Genomic DNA, 21,214 nt, shown 5'->3' with positions numbered 1-21,214 from the left:
TGCAAACCATTGTTTCTCAGCAGGGCATACTTTTTGGGGTTTTTTAAAGTTTATCTGTATCGGATTTGCAATGTCCCAGGGAGGGATTTGCAAACGTGGCAAGGTGTGTGTGGGTCTCTCTCTGTGTATGTGTGTGTTTGTGTGTACACTACCAAAACCAAATGATTTTCCCCCCCTTTCCTCCCTCAACAGATGCGGGATGTCCAAAACAAGCACTTGACCCGTTTCATTGGGGCCTGCATTGATCCCCCGAATATTTGTGTCTTGACCGAGTATTGCACCCGAGGCAGCCTGCAGGTACCCAGGGATGGGGTGGGTTGAAAAAAAAGGGGGATCAGAAAAAAGGGGAATGGCAAAGGAGGAGAGAGGAAAAAGGAGGAGAGGGGGGAAAAGTTCATGTGAAGGGCCCAAGGCATTTTTTTCTCTTCCTTCTCCCCTGTCCGAAAAAAATTCATTCCAGGAAAGAAACAGGGTCGGGAGGAATTCATATATATATTTTTTTTTAAACCTAGACTAGCAAATATTTTTAATTTATTATTTATATTTTTGGGAAGGATGGTTTAATCTCTGGTGTGGAAGAATAACAGAATTGCAGAGTTAGAAACATAGAAGACTGACGGCAGAAAAAGACCTCATGGTCCATCTAGTCTGCCCTTATACTATTTCCTGTATTTTTATCTTAGGATGGACCTATGTTTATCCCAGGCATGTTTAAATTCAGTTACTGTGGATTTACCAACCACGTCTGCTGGAAGTTTGTTCCAAGGATCTACTGCTCTTTCAGTCAAATAATATTTTATCACGTTGCTTTTGATCTTTCCCCCAACTAACCTCAGATTGTGCCCCCTTGTTCTTGTGTTCACTTTCCTATTAAAAACACTTCCCTCCTGGACCTTATTTAACCCTTTCACATATTTAAATGTTTCAATCATGTCCCCCCTTTTCCTTCTGTCCTCCAGACTCTACAGATGGAGTTCATGAAGTCTTTCCTGATACGTTTTATGCTTAAGACCTTCCATCGTTTTTGTAGCCCCTCTTTGGACCTGTTCAATTTTGTCAATATCTTTTTGTAAGTGAGGTCTCCAGAACTGAACACAGTATTATTCCAAATGTGACCTCACCAGCGCTCTATATAGCGGGATCATAATCTCCCTCTTCCTGCTTGTTATACCTCTAGCTATGCAGCCAAGCATCCTACTTGTTTTCTCTACCGCCTGACTGCAGGAAAGAAACAGGGTCGGGAGGAATTCATATATTTTTTTAAAAAAAACAAAAACCTAGACTAGCAAATATTTTTAATTTATTATTTATATTTTTGGGAAGGACGTTTTAATCTCTGGTGTGGAAGAATAACAGAATCGCAGAGTTGGGAAGGGACCTTGGAGGTCTTCCAGTCTCACCCCCCTGCCCAGAATACAGAATAATAGAGGTTAGTTGGGGGTAAGATCAGAAGCAACGCGAGAAAATATTATTTGGCTGAAAGAGGAGCAGATGCTTGGAACAAACTTCCAGCAGACGTAGTTGGTCAATCCATAGGAACTGAATTTAAACATGCCTGGGATAAACATAGATCCATCCTAAGATAAAATACAGGGAATAGTATGAGGGCAGACTAGATGCACCAGGAGGTCTTTTTCTGCCGTCAATATTCTATAATGGAATCAATCTGGAATCAACTCCCCCCAGAGATTAGAACGGCCCCCACCCTCCTTGTCTTTCGCAAATTACTCAAGACCACCTTTGTCGCCAGGCATGGGGGGGTTAGGATATTCCTTCCCCTAGGCCATTACAAGTTATGTATGGTATGTTTGTGTGTATGTTTGGTTTTTATAATAAGGGTTTTTAGTTGTTTTATTAAATTGGATTGTTACATGTTGTTTTTCATCATTGTTGTTAGCCTCCCGGAGTCTGCGGAGAGGGACGGCATACAAATAAATAAATAATAGAATCGGAAGGGACCTTGGAGGTCTTCTAGTCTGACCCCCCTGGCCAGCATACAGAATAATAGTTAGTTGGGGGAAAGATCCAAAGCAACGCGAGAAAATATTATTTGGCTGAAAAGAGGAGTAGATGCTTGGAACAAACTTCAAGCAGACGTGGTTGGTCAATTCACAGTAATTGAATTTAAACATGCCTGGGATAAACATAGATCCATCTTAAGATAAAATACAGGGAATAGTATGAGGGCAGACTATATGGACCAGGAGGTCTTTTTCTGCCGTCAATCTTCTGTAATAGAATCGGAAGGGACCTTGGAGGTCTTCTAGTCTGACCCCCCTGGCCAGAATACAGAATAATAGAGGTTAGTTAGAGGAAAGATCAGAAGCAACGCGAGAAAATATTATTTGGCTGAAAAGAGGAGTAGATGCTTGGAACAAACTTCCAGCAGACGTGGTTGGTCAATCCACAGGAACTGAATGTAAACATGCCTGGGATAAACATACATCTACCCTGAGATAAAATACAGGGAATAGTATGAGGGCAGACTAGATGGACCGTGAGGCCTTTTTCTGCCGTCAATCTTCTACGTTTCTATGAAAGATCAGAACCAAATTGAGAAAATATTATTTGGCTGAAAGAGGAGTAGATGCTTGGAACAAACTTCCAGCAGACGTGGTTGGTCAATCCACAGGAACTGAATGTAAACATGCCTGGGATAAACATAGATCCACCCTGAGATAAAATACAGGGAATAGTATGAGGGCAGACTAGATGGACCGTGAGGCCTTTTTCTGCCGTCAATCTTCTACGTTTCTATGCTTCTATAATAGAGTCGGAAGGGACCTCGGAGGTCTTCTAGTCTGACCCCCCCTGCCCAAGAAGAAAGACCATAGCTTCCCCCTCCTCCTTTAATCTCCGATTTTAGTCTCTGGATTTAGAAAGAAGCCTCTATTCTGCCCAGGAACCAGCCGTGCCATCTCCAGCCTGGTTGGGCACAGGGCCAAGGCGAGGGCGTGGGGGGGGGGACGGAGGGGTGGTGGGCAGGCAGGCGAGAATTTTAATTAAAAAAGGACCCGGGGGTGGAAGGTTTTTTTTTTTTTTTAAAGCAAAAGCAAATTCTCCCCCGCCTGTGCAGTTGAAGAGCCAATTCCAGAGAGGTGATTTATGGCATGTGGGACGACGGGCGTTTGTGTGTCAAAGAACAACGATTTCTACATGCCGAGAGGTTTCCGGCTGGCGGCTGCAGATAAATTGTGCGAAAAAGAAAGGCAGAAAAGAGAAAACAAAGTGGACAAAAGGAGGCAACTCACCACAGGGGGAGAGAAAAGAGAATATTGGATTTTTTTTTATATACTTCCCTCTGCCCCTCTGAGCTGGAAGGATCCTAATAAACCCCACAAGCATCGTTGGAAATCCAATTTGGAAGAGGCCGTTTGGTTTTAACTTCTCACCGGAGTTGCGTGCTTGTATCTATATCTATATCTTTATAGCATTTTACATTGCTCCTTTCCCCATTAATCTCTGTTTTAGTGTATGTAGGAGATAAATAGTTAAAAAGCAATGTAAAGTTCTATCTATCTATCTATCTATCTATCTATCTATCTATCTATCTATCTACCTATCTATCATAGAGATGAGAGAGAAAATAGATAATCTCTCTCTATCCTATCTATCTATCTATTTATAGAAACATAGAAACATAGAAGTCTGACGGCAGAAAAAGACCTCATGGTCCATCTAGTCTGCCCTTATACTATTTTCTGTATTTTATCTTAGGATGGATCTAGGTTTATCCCAGGCATGTTTAAATTCAGTTACTGTGGATTTATCTACCACATCTGCTGGAAGTTTGTTCCAAGGATCTACTACTCTTTCAGTAAAATAATATTTTCTCATGTTGCTTTTGATCTTTCCCCCAACTAACTTCAGATTGTGTCCCCTTGTTCTTGTGTTCACTTTCCTATTAAAAACACTTCCCTCCTGGACCTTATTTAACCCTTTAATATATTTAAATGTTTCGATCATGTCCCCCCTTTTCCTTCTGTCCTCCAGACTATACAGATTGAGTTCATTAAGTCTTTCCTGATACGTTTTATGCTTAAGACCTTCCACCATTCTTGTAGCCCGTCTTTGGACCCGTTCAATTTTGTCAATATCTTTTTGTAGGTGAGGTCTCCAGAACTGAACACAGTATTCCAAATGTGGTCTCACCAGTATTCTATATAGTGGGATCATAATCTCCCTCTTCCTGCTTGTTATACCTCTAGCTATGCAGCCAAGCATCCTACTTGCTTTCCCTACCGCCTGACTGCACTGTTCACCCATTTTGAGACTGTCAGAAATCACTACCCCTAAATCCTTTTCTTTTGAAGTATTTGCCAACACTGAACTGCCAATACAATACTCAGATTGAGGATTCCTTTTCCCCAAGTGCATTATTTTACATTTGGAAACATTAAACTGCAGTTTCCATTGCTTAGACCATTTATCTAGTAAAGCTAAATCATTTACCATATTACAGACGCCTCCAGGAATATCAACCCTATTGCACACTTTAGATTTATTTATCCATCCATCCATCCATCATCTCTATTATCTTCATCTCTCTCTCTCTCTCTCTTTCATATATCTCTCTCCTATATCTGTCTGTCTATCTGTCTGTCTGTCTATCTATCTATCTATCTATCTATCTATCTATCTATCTATCTATCTATCTATCTATCTATCTATCTATCTATCTATCTATCTATCATAGAGATAATAGAGAGAAAATATTATCTATTATCTCTATTATCTTCACCTCTCTCCGCCCTCTCCTTTTCATCTCTCTATCATCTCTCTATCATATCTGTCTGTCTGTCTGTCTGTCTATCTGTCATCTATCATCTCTCCCTCTCATCTCTCTCTCTACCTACCTAACTGTCTGTCTGTCTATGTTCTATCTCTATCTATCATCTCTTTCTCTTTCTCTCTCTCTCTCTCTCTCCTTTCTCTCTCTCTCTGTATCCAAGCAACTTCAGTAGAGTTATAAGCAAACTGCCTCTTCCAAATACACACACAGACACACAGACAGAGAAAGAAAGAGAGAGAGGGAGATCTAGATATAGAGATATATAAAGATAGAGATAGACATAGATATAGAGGGAAGAATTCTATTGTACCAAAAGGCGATAGAGACTAAAATTGGAGATAAAATAAAGCAATGTAAAATGCTAAAGAAGAGAGGAATAGAAAAGGATTTTTTAAAAATAGAATATTTTCTGCTTTTAAGAGGAATACAGGTGGTCTTTGACTTACGATCGTAATTGAGCCTGACATTTCTGTGGCTAAGTGAAGCATTGATGGGTTTTGCTCAATTTTTAAGACCTTTCTCACCACAAGTCTTAAGTGAATCTCTGCGGTTATTAATTTTAGTAATTTAGGTCGTTAAGCGAATCAATCGTCCCCATTAATGTTGCATGTTGGAAGGTCACAAAAGGGGATCACATGAGCCCCAATGACATGGCAACCATCATAACTATGAGCCAGTTCCCAAGCATCTGAATTTGGACAATGTAGGGAGTCTGCAGTGGTTGTAAGTGTAAAAACTGGCCCTAATCCCTCCTTTTAAAGTACTGTCATAACTCTGAACGGTCACTAAATGAACTGCTGCAAGTCGAGGACTATCTCTAGAAGAAAGAATATTTAAAGAAGGCACTTTTCAATTTTCCTGCAACAGATGCAAGCCAAGTAATATTCCCTCCCCCCCCCACTCACAAGTAATTCCGGTCATTAAAAATGGTTGTAAGTCGAGGAGTGCCTCAAAAGGAAAGAACTGCTTTGAAATGACTTGAAAACCCATGTTGCTCTCCCCCCCATCTGTTTAGGACATCCTGGAGAACGACAACATCACCTTAGACTGGATGTTCCGCTATTCGCTCACCGACGACATCGTCAAGGTAACCGAAGGATGACAAAACAGATTTTTTAGACTTGGACGGAAAGTCTAGCCATCTGTCCAATTCTTCTGTCGTCAGAGTGTTTTACTGGCCCACTTCCTTTCCTGTTGCCAGTATGGAGTTTTGTTCTTCCCTCTCTGCTTTAAGGGGATGCTTTTCCTGCACCACAGCACCATCGCCTACCACGGCAATCTGAAGTCGTCCAACTGCGTTGTCGACAGCCGTTTTGTGCTGAAGATCACCGATTATGGTTTGGAGAGCTTCCGCCAGGAGCCCGAGACGGACGATTCGCACGCCGTCTTTGCCAGTGAGTTGCCCACGGATGCTGCGATGGTCGTAAGCATAGTTCCCTCTAAGCTGAGCAGTGAGCAATCGCTCACTTAAAAATCATCATCAACTCAGAGTTTTCCAAACCTGCCCAGAAGCCGAGAGGGAAAGAGTGAGAGGGAAGGAGAGAGAGAGGAAGAGAGGAAGAGAGAGAAACAGATAGAAAAAAGAGAGGAAGGAAAAGAGAAAGAAAAAGAATGGGAGTAAGGAAGAGAGAAAGAAAATCAAAATCTAGTTTGAAACTAGCTCAACTATTTAAGTGGCATTTTGATATTGATAGAGTTGCCCTATTATGAGCTCACTGTTATAGACACACAGTACAGTATTTTATTTTGAAATATTTTGAAACAGGGTGGGTTTTTTATTTATTTGTTTGTTTGTTTAATATTTATTTATTTATTTATTTAATATTTCTGTGCCGCCCAGTCCCAAAGGGACTGCCGCTCAGACACTATACTTTTCCGCCCACCCCCCCCAAAAAATTAGAGGGAACACTGGTCGTAAGTGCCACCGACCAGCTGTAAGTCGCTTTTTGTTGTGACTTCGGACGGTCAATAAGCAAGCGCTGGTAAATCAAAGACCTCCTGTAGATTATCTTCCTTCTTGCCTGCTACATCGAAGGGTCTTTAGCTCCATTTGATCCCAGTTCTCCGTTTCTTTAGAGAAACTCTGGACGGCTCCCGAGCTCTTGAGATTGGGTGCCAACGCCTGTCCGGGTACTCAAAAAGGGGACGTCTACAGCTTTGGCATCATTTTGCAAGAAATTGCACTGCGCAACAGCGTCTTCTATGTGGAAGGGCTTGACCTGAGTCCCAAAGGTGAGAAGAAAAAGGAAAATAGCCCGTTTCCTTGGACGGATTTTGATCCCATTAGTGTAATCTGTCCTCGTTTCTCGCGGGGAAATCTTAAAATCTGTCCGCATAATTTCTCATAATTTGTTTTTATCTTCATTTCTCGCAGGAAACCTAAATCCCATCCACGTAATGAAGCCCAATTTCTTGTAGAAAATTTGTCTGTGTAATCTGTCCTTTTATCCTCGTTTCTCGCAGGAAATCTAAAATCCATCCACATAATCTATCCTAATTTCTCATGGAAAATTTGTCCGTATAATCTGTCTTCATTTTTATCTCCGTTTCTCGCGGAAAATCTAAAATTTGTCCATGTAATCTATCCTCATTTTTCTCCTACTAATTTCTCATGGAAAATCTAAAATTCGTCCACCGAATCTGTCCTCATTTTATCCTTGTTTCTCATGGGAAATCGTAAACGCTGTCCATGTAACCTGTCTTCGTTTTTCATGGGAAGCAACATCTTATTTGGAACGGTGGGCAAAACCTGTTCAATGTTTTTTTTTTAATGTGGGGCAATGTTCCTGCATCCTTTTTCTCCTCCCCATGGCCCCTCCCAGGCATCTCCTAATGCCCTCCTTATTTCTCCCCACATTTTTTTGGGCCCTTTCTAGAGATTATCAAGCGCGTCACAAGCGGAGAACAGCCTCCCTTTCGCCCTTCGGCCAATCTGCCCTCCAATCTGGAGGAGGTGGTCCATCTCATGCAGAGGTGCTGGGCTGAGGACCCACAAGAGCGCCCAGATTTTCAACACATCAAAGGCATGCTGAGGAAGTTCAACAGGTAGAGCGGGGTGTGGGGTTGGGGATGGGATGGGCTAGGCTGGATTCTCTGGCAGGTTGTGAATATCAAGAAGTCATCTGAGGAGAACTGGCCAGGCGAGAGGTGGAGTTGGCTCAAGTTCCAGACTTGGAACAGAAAGGACTAGAAACTTTGTTTTCAAATGAAAGCTCGGGAGGGCCAGGGTTGGCTACAGCCTCTGAATGTCGATGGCAGGGAAAACAGCTCTAACCTCTTGGATACGCTGCTGTCACGGATGGAGCAGTACGCCAACAACTTGGAGGAACTGGTGGAGGAACGGACACAGGCCTACCTGGAGGAGAAGCGCAAAGCCGAGGCCCTCTTGTACCAAATTTTGCCCCAGTAAGTCCGCTTCTTTCAGCAATCTTAGCTATCCCTACACCATGTGATAGCACAGGTGGCACGTGGAGCCATATCAGGACGCGTAAGGCATGCCATAAACATGGTGCTGTACGTGCAGCTCCATTTTCGCTACCGATGCACAGTGTGGCCTGTACTGAGCAGGTACCCTCTCTCTCTGCGCTTCTTTTATTTCTCATACCCGGCCGTGGGAAAAAAACTCCAACATTCAGAATGGGATGGAAGGAATTAAGAAGTGGGGGTATTCCCAACTTAGCCAAGGTGGGGTCGGGGTGGCATGGTTTGGCAGGGGCAACGATTGGTCCATGCCACCCGTTACCCACTCCAAACCCTGGGTCCTCGGAAGCCAGACGTTTTGATCAACCACAAACCAAGCCAGGATGTTACATCCTTCAGACTTCTTACTGGTCCCTGTTTGAATTAACTCATGGGCATGATGTCGTATCCTTCTCATCCAGTTCGGTGGCCGAGCAACTGAAACGGGGGGAGACGGTGCAGGCCGAGGCCTTCGACAGTGTCACTATCTACTTCAGCGACATTGTGGGGTTCACCGCCTTGTCGGCAGAGAGTACCCCCATGCAGGTAATCGCAGCGGTGGTAGTGATGGGGGGGTGGTAGCAGGGAGGACTCACAGGAGCTCGTCAAGTATCCGTCCGGCCTCAAGTTGGCTTGCAAATCTTGAGTGGCTCTGATTTTCTTTCTTTGAGAAGGGGATAGGGAATCCTGGTCTGTTCCAGCAGTTGGTCATTCCCTGGTTTTTTCCTGTTTTATTTACTCAGGTGGTGGCTTTGCTGAATGACCTATACACCTGTTTTGATGCAATCATTGATAACTTTGATGTCTACAAGGTGAGGACAGTCTTGGTGTCATCTCTCTCTCTCTCTCTCTCTCTGTTATCTATCATAAATTCCATCTATCATGTCTGTCTACCTTATCTATTGCCTATTGGATTTGTCACTATGTACTATGTACTGAGTCTGCGGAGAGGGGCGGCATATAAATCCAATAAATCTAATCTAATCTATCCATCCTTCCTTCCTTCCTTCCTCCCTCCCTCCCACCTCCTTCTATCATCTACCCGTCCATCCATCTTTCTCCTTAACTATCAATCACAACATATATATATACAGTATATATGTTTTCGTAGATTTTCACGGGTACAGGTACGACGGTCTTGGTATATTCGGGTTTCTTCCCGTGGCGACGTTCTGGGACCTCATCGAAACATCTATCCACAAAAACAAATATAGCTGATGAGGCCAGAACAAGGCCGAAATGGGACCATCCTAGTCTCCCTTAATTTTAAAAATTCCAGCTAAAAAAACATTTGACACATACAGAATATAGTTGTCGGCTATAAATAAATTAACCGCCTTGAAATGGTCCTGGGTTGGGCCTAGAGGCAAAAAGGAGCTCTGACGTTCCTTTAATATACCAGGGTGATCCGACATAAAAAACATATAGCCCCTCCCTGGTACGGAGCTGGAAGGGATTAGGTCTGATAGCTCAAGCTGCTAATTCTCTGCCTTATAAGGCAGAGGCTACCAAGATCGAATCCCAGTAAGGAAGGGTGTGGCTAGCTGATGAGGCCAGAACAAGGCCGAAATGGGACCATCCTAGTCTCCCTTAATTTTAAAAATTCCAGCTAAAAAAACATTTGACATATATATATATATACAGTATATGTCAAATGTTTTTTAGCTATATAAAGTTTTTTTAGTTTATATAAACAATAAACAAATAAACAAATAAATAAATCTACCTACCCATCCATCCATCGCATCTTTTCTCTCTCTCTCTCTCTCCATCTAATCTACCAGTAACTACCTATCCCCATACGTCCATCATGCCTATCTGTCCATTCATCTTCCTGTCTTTTCTCTTAACGGTTGAACCTCATCCTATCTTCTGGTTGGTGCACCTATCAATAAAGATAAGAACTTTTTTTTTTTTAAAAATCATTTTTGCCATGTTATGAACGTGAAGTGTGGTCTTCAATTTCCATAATTCCCCAGCCACAATGTGTGGAGTTCAATACCCACAATTCTGGAATTCTGGGAGTTGAAGTCCACAAAACTTCAGTCCACAAACCAAGGCTAAGAACCATTGCTGTCTTCCTTGACCAGGTGGAAACAATCGGAGACGCCTATATGGTGGTGTCCGGGTTGCCAGTTCGCAACGGCCGATTGCACGCCCATGAAATTTCCCGCATGTCCCTGGCACTTCTGGAAGCTGTTCGCAACTTCAAAATTCACCACCGGCCTGAGCAGCAACTCAAGCTGAGGATTGGCATCCATAGCGGTGAGGAGCTTTTTGTGTGTTTATGACAAACGCAGGGGTTGGTGTGCAAAGGAGCATGTAAGAGACCGGAAGTTAGATCGTGCAATTATGGTGCTTCAGAAGTCAGTAGATCCGACATACCTGGTCAAAAATTTTAACCTTAGTTTCATTGAAGTGTTCAAACGTTGATGAGCTTTGACAAACCATGGAGGTTGACCATGAAAGGACGAAGAGAAGGAGTGAAGGGAAAGAGGTTTTGAATCTGCAGTTAACAGACCTGTGTATGAGACATGTCACTTCCAGGATGTTCTGTCGGGCTCTCTGGTAGACTCCTCCCGAAAATTCACAGGTACAAATTTCAGACACACACACACGTTTGAAAATTCAAAACAATGTTCTTTATAATGAAAATTCACTTAAACCAAGACCTCTTTTGGTATAGCAAAGAGCCCTCGTCTCCAAACAAACTGGTAATTTGTACAAGTCCCTTATCAGTTCTGTGATACTTAGCTTGCAGCTGTGAGGTGATTCACAGTCCTTCTTTTTTCACAAACTGAAACACACTTTGCTCTGGTTTAGTTTCAAAGCGGGGAAAAATCAGCACACAAAAGGTCAAACACAGCAAAGCAGGCACGAAACACAACGATCAGATAATCCTCCTCAATGGCCAAACCCACAGGCTGCTCTTTACAGCAGCCTCACTAATGACCACAGCCCCACCCAACCACAGGTGGCCTCATTTTCTTTGATAATAATCTCTCAGTTGTTGTTGCCTATGCATCGCTCTCCGCATGCGTGGCTGTATCATTAACTCTTGTTCTGAATCCAAGGAGGAGCTAGATAATTGATCTCCTTCTGAGCTGTCTGCCCCACTCTCCTCCTCCCTGTCACTCATGTCTTCTTGGTCAGAGGAGCCTTCATCAGCAGATTCCACCGGGGGGGGGGGCAAAACAGGCCTGCAGCATGTGGATGTCTCCCCCACATCCACAGTCCTTGGGGCAGGAGCTGGGCCAGAAACCGGAAAAAGAAGGTTGTATTCGGACAAACTGCTTGATTAAAATATGGAGTATGTGTATTAGCTCCTTGAAAAGAAAGTCGTAGATAAATCATGAAGGGCTGGGCAAATGAGACAGAAGTAGTTTCGCTGAGTGCTTCGTGTGTACTGGTAAGATTTCTGCTTGAATAGAGATTTATAGCCTTTGTCTCCCAGCTATTTGGAACAGAATGTTAATTGCCTCCTAAAGCCATCAACTCCCTGCCACTAGAAGAATTCCTGGTCCTGCGTGACGGCTTGTTTTGCAATTAGAATAAACCCTGCGTGTGTTTTGAACTGTTGGAGAGAAAACAAAGAATTTATTTGTTTGAAGATTAAAGCTTTGGGGAAGATTTGTGGATAGTCAGATCAAGGAATAATGGCTAGGAGCCACCTCACTGACTCTCATATGATCCTTGGTGGCACAGTGGTTAGAGTGCAGTACTGCAAGTTGCTTCTGCTAATTGCTTGCTGTAGTTCAGCAGTTCAAATCTCACCACCGGCTCAAGGTTGACTCAGCTTTCCATCCTTCCGCCGTGGGTAAAATGAGATTGTTGGGGGCAATAGGCTGATTCTGTAAACCGCTTAGAGAGGGCTGTAAAAGCACTAGGAAGCGGTATATAAGTCTAAATGCTACTGGTATATTTCCTCCCTCCAAGGTCCGGTCTGTGCAGGAGTTGTAGGCCTGAAGATGCCTCGTTATTGTCTCTTCGGAGACACGGTCAACACGGCTTCGCGCATGGAATCCAACGGTGAAGGTTAGTGATTTGGGCTAAGGTGAGGAACGCAATAGAGGACACGCGGAGCCATGTAGGAGGGCACGCCAGACTTCTAGGCTTGCTAGGTTAAGCGCGCGCTGGCCAGCCGATTTTCGGTCTTGGGAAAGGCACTGTCGCCCTGCGGACACTTCAGGAAAGCTCCCCTGAAGCCCTGGAGTTCAAAAAACAGCACCATGGGCTCATCGGATAGGCTTGCCCATAGTTTATTTATTTATTGGATTTGTATGCTGCCCCTCTCCGTAGACTCGGGGAGGCTAACAACAATGATAAAAACAGCATGTAACAATCCAATCCTATACTAAAATAACTAAAAAGACCTTTATTATAAAAACCAAACAGACATACAGACATACTAGTCCTAAAGGAATTCGGAAAAATCTGAATAAAATGGACCCCCTATGAGTTGAGGGGGGGGGGAGGGGAGGGTCAGCTTGCCTGGCACAAAAGCCTGGTGGGGGAGGAGCACAGCTTATGCCCTTCAAGGGCAGCAGTCTTAGGATGGGGAGTCCCGTGCGCTGAAAGTAAAGCTTGACCTCTTTTTCAGCTGCAGCCGAAAAGAAGGGGAGGGGGCAGGGAGGGCTCTGTGAGCGAGGGGGTGGTGGTGAAGGCAGCTAAAACAAAGGTGGGGGTTAGAGGTTGCGCCTCCTCCCAGCAGGAGGTGGGAAAGGTTGGGCAGGTGCCCCGTGAGGCTCTGCCAAAAAAGGTTTGCCTTCATTGATATAGACCATTATATATTATGTTCAAATATATATATACTGTATATATACAGTGATCCCTCTATTATCGCGAAGGTTCCGTTCCAAGACCCCTCGCGATAATCGATTTTTCGCGATGTAGGGTTGCAGAAGTAAAAACACCATCTGCGCATGCGCGCCCTTTTTTCTATGGCCGCGCAATGCGTAGATGGTGGAGTTTGCGTTCCCCGCCGCCCACGCAAAGGGGAAACCCCGATTCGGCTCCTCGCTGCTGCTGCGCTACCGAGCAGATCAGCTGCTGGGCGGCCGAAGGAACCTTCCCTGGGTCTTCCCCCTCTTGCTGGCGGGCGGTGCGAGCGGCGGGCATCAGCGAGGAGCCGGGGTTTCCCCTTTGCGTGGGCGGGCCGGAAGACCCAGGTTGGGGGTTCGGGGGGGTGCTGGGAAGCCCCCCAGGCCGGCTGCGACCTTTTAAAACAGCCGCGCCGCTTCCCAGCTGAGTCCTGAAGCCAAACACGGAAGTGGTTTTTTTTAATTAATTTTTTTTAAAAAATCGCGATATAGCGTTTCGCGAAGATCGAGATCGCGAAACTCGAGGGATCACTGTATTCCTCCCCTTTGGGAACACCAGGGTCATTTCAACAGAAAATCAACCATATGGCTCTTCCCTGGTAAAGGCCTATTCGGAGGCAGGCCTGTAGAAGAAAGGTTAATATCCTGCCTTGCATGCATCACGCTAGAGGTTCAAATCCCGATAAGGTTCAAATCCCTTCTGTTTCACTTATCAGCAAAAATACACATAATATAAATACATATAAAATAAATACATAGCAAAGGCACCTTTGCAAAAGGAAACATATAACATTCAATAGACCATTATTTAAGAATATATATAGCTGAAGGGATTGGATACTGTAGCCTAGAGGATAATTATCTGCCTTACAAGGCAAAGGTTGTAGGTTCAAGTCCCAGTGAGGGTATGGCTAGCTGATGAGGCCAAAATAAGGCCGAAATAGATCTATCCTAGTCTCCCTTAATTTTCAAATTCAGCAAAAACAACAACATGTGACATATATATATATATATATCACTTTGCAAAAGAAGGCATATATAATGTTTGTATATGTATATGTATGTATGTATGTATGTATTATTATTATTATTATTATTATTATTATTATTAATTAGATTTGTATGTCGCCCCTCTCCGTAGACTCGGGGCGGCCCACAGCATAGTAAAAACAATATACAATAGCAAATCTAATAATTAAAATATCTAAAAAGCCCCTTATTTAAAAACAAGACATACACACAAACATACCACGCATAAAGTATATAGGCCAAGGAGATGTCTCAATTCCCCCATGCCTGACGGCAGAGGTGGGTTTAAGGAGTTTCTGAAAGGCAAGGAGGGTGGGGGCAATCCTAATCTCCGGGGCGGGGAGCTGGTATGTATGTATGTATGTATGTATGTATGTAGTATGTATGTATGTATGTATATCTGCTGTGATGGTGAACCTATGGAAAGCGTGCCGCTGGTAGCACGCAGAGTCACATGGGAGGTCATGCAAGACTTTACCATGTTTCAGCTCCAGCGTACATGCATGTAATGTCCGGCTGGTTTTTGGCCTTTGGAAAAGTCATTTCGCTCTCTGGAGGCAAAAACATCCCCCAACAGAGAAACTGAAAATTCGGAAAAACATTTATTTTTATGTATTTATTTTGTCCAATACACAATAATACACAATGACGGTTATAGAGGATATAGTAAAGAAGAAATACAAGATATAGGAGAGACTATACGACAGGGGATGGAAGGCACTCTAGTGCGCTTATGTACCCCCCTTACTGACCTCTTAGGAATCTGGAGAGGTCAACCGTGGACAGTCTAAGGGTAAAATGTTGGGGGTTAGGGGATGATACTACAGAGTCCGGCAATGAGTTCCACGCTTCGACAACTCGATTGCTAAAGTCGTATTTTTTACAGTCGAAACGAACATACTTCCGGTTTGCCCATTGTGCTGTGTTTTTGCACTCCAGAGGGTTCAGGGAATAATAATTTAATAATAATAATAATAATAATAATAATAATAATAATAATAATAATAATAATTTATTAGATTTGTATGCTGCCCCTCTCCGAAGACTTCCTGAAGCCCCAGAGTGCAAAAAACAGCATGATACACATGCTAACACACACACACACACACACACACACAAAGGTTCACCATACCTGTCCTAATGCATCACCCCTGGTCGTTCCAGCCTTGAAGATCCACTTATCGGCGGCCACCAAAGCCATTCTTGAGGAGTTTGGGTGCTTCGAACTGGACCTCCGAGGAGACATAGAGATGAAGGTGAGGAGGACGGGTGTTAGGTTGAATTAAGGTCCTCCCGCATCCGGGTTCCTGGGTTGCTGGGTGGTCAACGGCTCTTTTTTATAAAAAAAAAAAAAAAAATTAAGAAGAGAAACAAAACATTTAAAAAGTGGGCAATTTGTGACGTGACCTGCATTACAATTTTAACAGTGTTTCTTTCCCTTTACACAACTCATATTTACATAATACACCAAATCCTAGCAATGATCTTAATCAGGTACTGTATACCATTTTTAAAAAATTCCCTATTATATATCAAAACTCTGACCTTTACTTTTCAAGTTTTATTTTATTTATTATTTATTTATTTATTGGATTTGTATGCTGCCCCTCTCCGGAGACTCGGGGCGGCTAACATCAATAATAAGACAGCGTACAATAGTAATCCAATGCTAAAAACGATTAAAAACCCATTAATATAAAAACCAAACATACATACAGACACACCATGCATAAAATTGTAAAGGCCTAGGGGGAAAAGGAATCTTAATTCCCCCATGCCTGGCGGCAGAGGTGGGTTTTAAGCAGCTTACGAAAGGCAAGGAGGGTGGGGGCAATTCTAATCTCTGGGGGGAGTTGGTTCCAGAGGGCCAGGGCCGCCACAGAGAAGGCTCTTCCCCTGGGTCCCGCCAAGCAGCATTGTTTAGTTGACAGGACCCAGAGAAGACCCACTCTGTGGGACCTTACTGGTTGCTGGGATTCGTGCAGCAGAAGGCGGTCCCTGAGATAATCTGTTTCTTGCTACTTATTAGCTCTTCCCCCCTCCCTATTAAAATTTATCCCAGCAATTAATAAATTCTTCCTCATCTCTATTTTTTATTTTTTTTAGTAAGCATTTCCGCACATGATATTATTATTTTTTTGATAGTGTCTTCTTCGCGGGTATAGTTTCATTTTTCCAGTTTGTGCGATCACTATCCTTGCAGCTGTTGTTACGTGGAGAATTAAATACAACTGATCTTTATCAAAGTGTTCGCGAGCTATACCTAGTAAGAATAATTCAGTCTTCTTTTTTACTTTTCTCTCTAATATGTCGTCTAACCATAACGGAATTGTTCCCCAATATCTCTTAATTTTTTCACAACTCCGCCACGTGTGATAATATGTTCCGAATTACCTTTTTACATCTCAATATCTAGGTGAATGTTTTTTTAATCTATTTTTGCTAACTTTGTGGGAGTCATATGCCACCTGTAATACACCTTGTACCGATTTTCTTTATATACCGTAGCTAATGTTAACTTTTTATTTCTATTCCACATCTGGTGGACGATGACTCTGGAAGCACCTTCTGCCTGAACTCTTACTCTTATCTCTTTCCCACTCAAAGGGCAGAGGGAAACTCCGGACATACTGGTTGTTGGGTGAAAGGGTCAGCAGTACCCGAGGGTGATGAGAAGTTGGAGAAGCCCCTTAACTCCTGCTCCTTCAAGGAGATCTACTTCCTTAGCTGAGGCCACCCAAGACAGTCTTCAAAGAACCTCTCGGCTTGGAGTTGAGGGCACCACGGGTGGATCTCAAAGAGGACTAGTCTTGCTCCCCATTTCCTTTCGCTTCTTCACCGACCCGTAGATCTGGGCCCCCGGGTCCTACAGTGGGTCGATGCCCAGGAAGAGACTTTCATTCGCTATACCTGCAATGATGGGAAGTTCTGGAGAAGTTGGCTTAAAGCTCCATCACTTTTTACGGGCCGCCTCCTCATCTTTTCTAACTGGACAACTGGAACTTCTGTGGTTGAGTCGGTGTCGCTGTTAAGGGAGGCCCGGACCCTACACAACTCTTGTGACAGTCGAGCTGTACACACACACAAAACCCTGCAAGTTCCCGGAAGTTGCAGATTTTATAATAAATGGAATGTATAAGTAAACTCCCTTTTTTATTTTTCGGTTTGGTGTGAAGTCTTTTTCTTGCGTTCAGCTATGGAAGCCCGCTCCTCATTTAATAGCTTTTTGTGGTAGTGCGGGCATCCTGCCACATCGGGGTGGATTCTACTTACCTTTTGGGGGGGGGGGGTAGTTTTGGAGTTTGTGCAATATGGGCTTTGTGTTTCTGAAAGGTTTTGGGTGAGTCCTATTGTAGCTAAATTACTTTTATCCTGCGTCCGATTTTGTGTGTGGCTGCTTCTTTCTGATTCTACGGCTGTGTTTGGTTAGCTGCCAAATCTTGCCATGCATGGGGAAATTTCAAAATATCCCGTCTTGAATGGGGCTTCTAGGGATCTGTTTGCCTGCTTGTGTGAATGGAGCCAGATGTCAGGATTTCACTTTCTATAGGGCCATTATCTCGCTATGTCTATCAGGCAGGAATGAGCTTCAGGCAGGTGCTTTGTTAGCAGCTTGGTTTTTCTTTGTTTTTCTGTGAGCTTTTTCTTATGAGTGATATTTTATTCGAGGGGAGGGTGCTTCCCGCAGAAGAAAGAGGGGGGGGGGAGAAAGAAAGAAAAAGAGAGAGAGAAAGTTAGAAAGGAAGGAAGGAAGCAAGGAAGGAGAGAAAGAAAGAAAGAAGATAGGAAGGAAGGAAGGAGAGAAAGAAAGAAGATAGGAAGGAAGGAAGGAAGCAAGGAAGGAGAGAAAGAAGAAAGAAAGAAGGAAGGAAGGAAGGAAGGAAGGAAGGAGAAGTGAATAAGAATGAGGAGGCGGGGAAAAGGAAGGGAAAGAGAAACAGAAAGGGGGAGGAAGGAAAGAAGGAAGTACGGAAGTGAAAGAGAAAGGGAGGGGGAAAGGAAGGAAGCAAGGAAGGAAAGAAAGGAAGGAAGGAAAGAAAGGAAAGAAAGAAGATAGGAAGGAAGGAGGGAGGGAGGGAGGGAGGAAGGAAGGAAGGAAGGAAGGAAGGAAGGAAGGAAGGAAGGAAGGAAGGAAGGAAGGAGGACCACAAACCTGGCTGGCATTAGACACAGCTTCAGTTTGACAAAGGCTGGAAGGGAGGGGACCTCAAGATGTCATCTAGTCCAACCCCCTGCCTGGACACAGCTAATCCACTTGATTTTTAACCTCGTTTTTTAAAATTTATTTAAACAAACATATCACAAATCTGTAAGGGACGTTCCAAATCCACCATTCCCACGCCTAATTTTGGCTATTGAACACAGTGTGCAATTTTAAGATTTAATAGGATCTGTATGCCGCCCCTCTCTGAGGACAATTTAATTTAATTTATTACATTTGTATGCCACCTCTCTCCGTGGACTTTCACGTTAGGACCAGAGCGCTTGAAAAAGCGAGGTTAGTAGCTCAAATTCGGCTTGAAATCGTGGAGAAAATGTCATTTGCTTTAAAAAAAATACATTTCCAGTGTCCTGACTTTTTTTTGTTTTGTTCTAAAAGAGAAGGATGTTTGTTCTATATCCGAGGAAAAAGGATAATTAAATGATTTTTTTTTCATTTCCTCTGGGTTGTTCGCAATTGCATTACTTTAGCCTATCCTAGGAGATGATTTATTTCCCTTGAGGATGGAAACCATGCAGGATTTTTGAATGGCTACAAATCACGCTTAAAAGAAAGAAGGAGGGGGAGCTCGGATAGATATTTGTGGCTGCATTTTTGAGCAACAAAGGTTAATAATTGTCTTCTGACATATTCTCTAAAGGCACCATAATTTTTACGAGCCTTCAAACCGTCATGAGATACTTTAGCTTGGCTGGAATTAGAAGAACATGGTAACCCTTCCGGAAACATTTTGAAATTATTTGTTTTTTTCAGGAATTTAATATATTTTTTCATCCAAAAAACCAGTCTGTTTTGAATTGGTTTCATTTCTCGGTTGGAATAATTACTTTCAAGTTTCGTTCCCTTTTTTCTTTTCTGTTTTTCCTTCAAACATCTCCTAAAATATGTTTGTTTATTTGAAACATAAATCTAAATGTTCTTTACAAGAAAATAAATGTTCTTTTAAACAAAACAAAACAAAAATCATTATCCAAGGCTATCAGAGATAAAAGAGACAGTAGGAAAGAAAGAAGAAATAGCCACAGTACGGATGGTTCTTGATTTATGACAAGTGAGCCCAAAATTTTGGTCGCTAAGTAAGACTGGATTGCTCTTACCTGCTGCTACTGGTGTGCTGCGCAGGAAGAAAAAAAGTGCCGAAATCTCACGCATGCCGATGTCCCCTTGTCAGATTTTGTTCTACACATACACATAAAGCAAAAATAAAGAATAAAGATGGCGAAGCCCAAAGGACTGGTACCAGAGCGACTGCGTCCAAATTGTGCTATCTAACGGCCGCTACCAGTGCGCCACATCAATAGCAACGCATCCCTTGGTATGTGTGTGTACATATGTGTACACACACATCTACATATTGTATATCCATCCTCAGATACAACCACGTATACAAATATATACACACACGCACACATTTGCACATATATAGATTAGAAAATAAGCATAGAATTCAAATAGAATAGAAAATAAGAATAGAATAAAATTCAAATAGAATAGGATATAATTCAAATAGAATAGAAAATAAGAATAGAATAGAATTCAAATAGAATAGAAAATAAGAATAGAATAGAATTCAAATATAATAGAATAGAATTCAAATAGAATTCAAATTATAGGATAGGATATAAGTCAAATAGAATAGAAAATAAGAATAGAATTCAAATAGAATAGAAAATAAGGATAGAATAGAATTCAAATAGAATAGAAAATAAGAATAGAATAGAAAATAAGAATAGAATTCAATTAGAATATAAAATAAGAATAGAAAAGAATTCAAATAGAATAGAAAATAAGAATAGAATAGAAAATAAGAATAGAATTCAAATAGAATAGAAAATAAGGATAGAATAGAATTCAAATAGAATAGAAAATAAAAATAGAATAGAAAATAAGAATAGAATTCAATTAGAATATAAAATAAGAATAGAAAAGAATTCAAATAGAATAGAAAATAAGAATAGAATAGAAAATAAGAATAGAATAAAATTCAAATAGAATAGGATATAATTCAAATAGAATAAAAAATAAGAATAGAATTCAAATATATATAATATAGAATTCAAATAGAATAGAAAATAAGAACAGAAAATAAAAATAGAATAGAATTCAAATAAAATAGAAAATAGGATAGACTAGAATTGAAACAGAATAGAATTCAAACAGAACAGGATATAATTCAAATAGAAAATAAGAATAGAATAGGAAATAGGATAGAATTCAAATAGAATAGAAAATAAGAGCAGAAAATCATTGGCCAAGTGTAATTGGACACACAAGGAGCGCATAACATTTACACACATACCTCCAAATTAATACCTATAAATTGTTTTGTAATCCCCTCAGGGCTACTTATGCAGCGAGATGAGCAGAGTACGAATTGGATTAATAATTCATACTGGGGATTGTTAAAACATTTGTCGCCCCCCTCTGCATAAAGGTCATGCACACGTGTTTGCTGACCCTGACACGAATGTATAGGGGTTGTGAGAATATGCACACTTGTGGCAAGGTTTTTATTGCCACCCCGAAAGGGGGAGAGGCGCAGAGTTTCAGGCCCCAAAGAGTTAAGCTGCCTCCCCCCAGTCAGAATGCGGGGCAATTCAAAAGCGGGGGCTCTTATGGCGGAATAAAAGCGCCTCAAAGGATGGCTCCTCAGAGGGCAGAACACCGCATGCGCGGTTGGGTGAGCTCCGGCGAGGCGACGGCAAAAAAAGGATAAAAGGTGATGTCTAAAGCGCATGCGCAAAGGACTGATGGAGCTGCACAGAGCTACGAAATATAAAGATAAACGCCATGCTCGTTCATAGCCAAGCTTGGGGACGGCTTTCGCTCTTGTTGTTACAACATTAAAATCCGCCGTGGAAGCCACATATCGAGATTCAAGGCAGTGCGATA

The 21,214-nt window shown here is 42.3% G+C and overlaps 1 protein-coding gene and 1 long non-coding RNA gene across 2 annotated transcripts in view; one reads left to right on the top strand and one right to left on the bottom strand.

The window, feature by feature from the left end:
* The window catches only part of NPR1 (natriuretic peptide receptor 1), a 42,145-nt gene extending 24,890 nt beyond the window's left edge, over nucleotides 1–17,255 (top strand). The window contains exons 11-22 of the mRNA XM_070766012.1: nucleotides 193–297; nucleotides 5,808–5,879; nucleotides 6,027–6,186; nucleotides 6,869–7,024; nucleotides 7,669–7,837; nucleotides 8,051–8,197; nucleotides 8,674–8,797; nucleotides 8,995–9,063; nucleotides 10,342–10,516; nucleotides 12,188–12,286; nucleotides 15,265–15,356; nucleotides 16,708–17,255. Of these exons, the coding sequence (XP_070622113.1) occupies nucleotides 193–297; nucleotides 5,808–5,879; nucleotides 6,027–6,186; nucleotides 6,869–7,024; nucleotides 7,669–7,837; nucleotides 8,051–8,197; nucleotides 8,674–8,797; nucleotides 8,995–9,063; nucleotides 10,342–10,516; nucleotides 12,188–12,286; nucleotides 15,265–15,356; nucleotides 16,708–16,770 (1,431 nt within the window). The 3' untranslated portion in view covers nucleotides 16,771–17,255. The remainder of the gene's footprint in view (nucleotides 1–192; nucleotides 298–5,807; nucleotides 5,880–6,026; nucleotides 6,187–6,868; nucleotides 7,025–7,668; nucleotides 7,838–8,050; nucleotides 8,198–8,673; nucleotides 8,798–8,994; nucleotides 9,064–10,341; nucleotides 10,517–12,187; nucleotides 12,287–15,264; nucleotides 15,357–16,707) is intronic.
* LOC139175123 (uncharacterized) lies at nucleotides 15,228–20,993 on the bottom strand. Its single transcript, XR_011560473.1, has 3 exons — nucleotides 20,622–20,993; nucleotides 19,420–19,501; nucleotides 15,228–15,432 (listed from the first exon to the last, which is right to left on the bottom strand). It is a non-coding gene; the product is annotated as an uncharacterized lncRNA (long non-coding RNA).
* Nucleotides 20,994–21,214: the final 221 nt, after the last annotated feature.

This window comes from Erythrolamprus reginae, chromosome 13 (genome assembly GCF_031021105.1).
Source record: "Erythrolamprus reginae isolate rEryReg1 chromosome 13, rEryReg1.hap1, whole genome shotgun sequence".
Classification (NCBI taxonomy): domain Eukaryota; kingdom Metazoa; phylum Chordata; class Lepidosauria; order Squamata; family Dipsadidae; genus Erythrolamprus; species Erythrolamprus reginae.
This window is presented reverse-complemented; position numbering and strand designations above follow the sequence as displayed.